Below are 3,317 nucleotides of genomic sequence, written 5' to 3' on the forward strand. Positions count from 1 at the left end.
AGATTGTCACTGCAGTGGCTTATTCAACACCTTTCTCACTCTTTCTTCTCTGTGCTTTGGAATTCAGCAATTTCCTGACATGAAACTCCCTCCAGTGTTAGGTTGTAGCTTGAGGCTATCGGCAAGTAGTTATCTCGCTTCCTAGGTAGGTAGTTTTGGAGTCTGGCCACTTGTAGCATTGCTTTTTGCTTTGAACTGGAACAGTGTGATTGTCCATTGCTGACCTCCATAGTTAACTCTGCTATTTCACCAGTAATAGCTTGTACGTGAGTCAGACTTACCCAAACGCTATCGGCTGCATGCACCTCCAGCACCAGCAGCAATTTGGGTGCAAGCAAGCTGTGGCTACCATGAGCTAGATGGCAGCAGTGTGAGATCTGTGTGTGAAGAGCTGTGCGTTGTTCTTGGAGAACAGAGCGAGTGACGCCAGTCTGTTGCTGAGATGATGGAGCACAAGAAAAGTAGATTGTCAAAATAATTTCCTAAGGGTCAGCAGAATTCATATGATTTACGTAGAGAAGTCACTAGCCCCTCTCTCTGGTTCATGAGAAAAGCTGAGGCTGCTCCTATTTTTATCCAGAGTGGATATGGCTGTTTGGTTGTTGCAAGGGATCATTTTGCTGCCTTAAACAAAATGCTTATCTGAATTTTATTTTTTAACAAAAGCTATAAAAGAATTTGGGCAAGAAATGACATAATCTGAGCGACTTTTATGGGGATCATGTCCCATCCCACCCACCTGTATAACCAATGGCTTTTTAAATAGCCAGAATACTTAGGCAAGAATCAATCGTAGTCACGTTTTACTGTTTCATATTTAGATTCACCAAGACATTGGGCTGACCAACCATGTGCCTTTGTTGAAGAAGTCACTGGAACAATTTGTATACCGAGTGAAGGCAATGCTGGCATTCAACCACTGCCAGGAGGCGTTCTGGGTGGGCATCCTTAAAAATCGCGATCTTCAGGTGAGAATCACTGTTCTGCCTAGGGTAATTAAAATCTCGGGAAGGACAATGCTCATCTTGCCCAGACAACTCTAACTCTGCCCTTGTGTGTGAGTAGAGCTAAAAGGCCAACTTCCATGTGACCTTATTACAGTCACGTCTAGTGCAGCAAAACAAAGTGTTTTGTTTCAAGATTAAGGGCCTGGATCTCTGGGGGCTTCCTTGCAGCGAGGCTCTCACACTGAAGTGGTCTGTTTTTATTGTGTGTAATGAATGGGTACGGGGGATCCCTCCTCTGCTCGGTGGCAAGAACTACAACGCAAAGAAGGGAAGAGGTAAGGGTCACTTGAACACCTCTTCACACACTTGTGTGGGGCTTTAACAGAAGCCAGTTCTGGCTGTTTTCTTCATCTTTCACTGTAGAAGCAGGACAGTTGAAACAAAACCTGCTTTTCACTCAAAAGCGTCCTATTTAAGATGGTAACAAACGCCGTGTTCCTCTGGCCCATCCTAGCAGGCTTTGGCTGGCTCGCGTACGCTCAGTACAGGTCTTTTGCCTTCACCTTAGGGAGAAGAAATTCTGTCTCAAGCCTCTGAAGAGAGGGACTCCGGTGAGGAGGACTCCGCAGAAAGCCTTGCTGAGGTACTTCTTGGCCGGGGATGCTGCCCGCCGCCTTGAGCGACTTGGCTCAAACTCTGCTTACAACGCGAATGCGGCGGGTGGAGTGGAGCGGGGCGGGGGGCGGCAGGTTCGGCTCTGACGGCGGCCTCCCCCGCAGGAGCCGAGCGGGAGCGACACCAACGCCAGCGACGAGGAGAGCGCGGCCGGGCCGGGCCCCTCTCCCGCGCAGCCCTGAGGCGGCGGCGGCGGCGGCGGCGGGTGGGGCCTGAGGCGGCCCCGGGGGCGGCGCCACGGCGCGGGGGCGGGGGGGGTAACCCCGCGCAGGCGCGGTGCGCGCCGGGGCGGCGGCGGCGGCGGCGGGGGCGGCCATGTCGGTGCAGGAGGACCCGGTGCAGCGGGAGATCCACCAGGACTGGGCCAATCGCGAGTACATCGAGGTGATCACCAGCTCCATCAAGAAGATCGCGGACTTCCTCAACTCCTTCGGTGAGGGCGGCGGCGGCCGGGGGAGAAGAGGGTGGCGGGCCGGGGCGGGCGCCCGCGGTCTCTCACTGCCGCTTCTCCGCAGACATGTCGTGCCGGTCCCGGCTGGCCACCCTGAACGAGAAGCTGACGGCCCTCGAGCGCAGGATCGAGTACATCGAGGCCCGGGTGAGCGGGGGGGGGGGCGGGCGGCCGGGCGGGCGGGAGAGGGCCCGGCCGGGCCCGGGGCCGGCCGTGGCTGAGGCGGTTCCTCTTCCCGGCAGGTCACCAAGGGCGAGACGCTGACATAGGCCTGGGGCGGCCCCGGGCCCCCCCCACCCCGCCGGAGCACCGCCGCCCCGCACCCTGCTTGGGGCCTGCCGCCGCCACCACCACCGCCGCCGCCTCTGCTTGTGTTGCCAATAAACCGCTGTGCTCCTGCCCTGCCTGCTCTCTGCCTGCCTGCCTGCCTGCCTGGGGCCGGGCCAGGAGACGCCCGGCTCCCTGCCACCGTCTTGGATGTCCAGAGCCTGCCCTTCCGTCCGCCTGACCCGCAGGGTTCGGGCCGCGTTCCTCCCCGCACATGGGGGCTCTGATGGGAGGGGGTGCGCTCCAGGGGCTGCAGGCCTGGCTGCTGTCAGCTCCGGGAGGTGCCTGACCGCCCTTTGAGGTGCTTTGTGCTCCTGCTGGGGTCGCAGCAGAAAATCTGGTGATCCCGACGGTTTGGAAGGTGTCACGGCCTGCACATGTGCACACTGTCCGGGCTAGGTGGGGACAGCAGGCTCACCTGGCGTGGTGCACATGCCACAAGAGAGTGCTCTTTGCTGGCACCTGGGAAGAGGTGCTTATCCTCCTCTCTAGGGAGGCAGGTGGCAAGGAGAAGGAAATCTCTCTTCCCTTCCCACCGCTCTTCTGTTTATCTCAGTTTTTCAGTGGGCATCTACAGCTGCAAACTCACTGCTCATATTTAGTGTTTGTTGGGGAGTCCATGGAGTCGGTGTCAGTAAAGGTCGTCTTGCTTCCCAGCCGGCTTTAAATGTCTCGGTATATTATTCTCCAACTGGAAGCTGTCTTTTTCATGATGGCAATGTGATGTCTGCAGTGTTTACTGGACACCTGGGTAACTTAATGTTCTTTATATTTTTGAGGCTGGCAGGTCTGACATCAGCTGGTTGCTCCTCAGCATGGGCTCTCCATAGGAAACTCTTGTGTTTTCCATTGTTCAAATAAATACTCCTCCAGCCTTTCCCTCAGCTCACCTAGCCAGTTATTCTTTACTGTCAGGT

General features: G+C 56.3%; 2 protein-coding genes across 2 annotated transcripts in view; both read left to right on the forward strand.

The window, feature by feature from the left end:
- FANCD2 (FA complementation group D2) overlaps nt 1-1,828 on the forward strand; it is a 55,119-nt gene extending 53,291 nt beyond the window's left edge. Inside the window, exons 42-44 of the mRNA XM_049827112.1 lie at nt 822-968; nt 1,516-1,590; nt 1,727-1,828. Of these exons, the coding sequence (XP_049683069.1) occupies nt 822-968; nt 1,516-1,590; nt 1,727-1,804 (300 nt within the window). The 3' untranslated portion in view covers nt 1,805-1,828. The remainder of the gene's footprint in view (nt 1-821; nt 969-1,515; nt 1,591-1,726) is intronic.
- Nucleotides 1,829-1,890: 62 nt separating this feature from the next.
- Nucleotides 1,891-3,056, forward strand: BRK1 (BRICK1 subunit of SCAR/WAVE actin nucleating complex). The gene is made up of 3 exons (XM_049826058.1): nt 1,891-2,055; nt 2,138-2,220; nt 2,316-3,056. The coding sequence occupies exons 1-3, from the start codon at nt 1,938-1,940 to the stop codon at nt 2,340-2,342; spliced, it is 228 nt and encodes a 75-aa protein (XP_049682015.1). The 5' UTR covers nt 1,891-1,937; the 3' UTR covers nt 2,343-3,056.
- Nucleotides 3,057-3,317: the final 261 nt, after the last annotated feature.

Source organism: Accipiter gentilis, chromosome 23, assembly GCF_929443795.1.
Source record: "Accipiter gentilis chromosome 23, bAccGen1.1, whole genome shotgun sequence".
Lineage (NCBI taxonomy): Eukaryota > Metazoa > Chordata > Aves > Accipitriformes > Accipitridae > Astur > Astur gentilis.

Coding starts and splice junctions, on each gene's coding strand:
- BRK1 (XM_049826058.1), top strand. CDS start 1,938: ATGTCGGTGCAGGAGGACCCGGTGCAGCGGGAGATCCACCAGGACTGG. Junction 2,056..2,137: donor GGACTTCCTCAACTCCTTCG/GTGAGGGCGGCG, acceptor GCTTCTCCGCAG/ACATGTCGTGCCGGTCCCGG. Junction 2,221..2,315: donor TCGAGTACATCGAGGCCCGG/GTGAGCGGGGGG, acceptor TCTTCCCGGCAG/GTCACCAAGGGCGAGACGCT.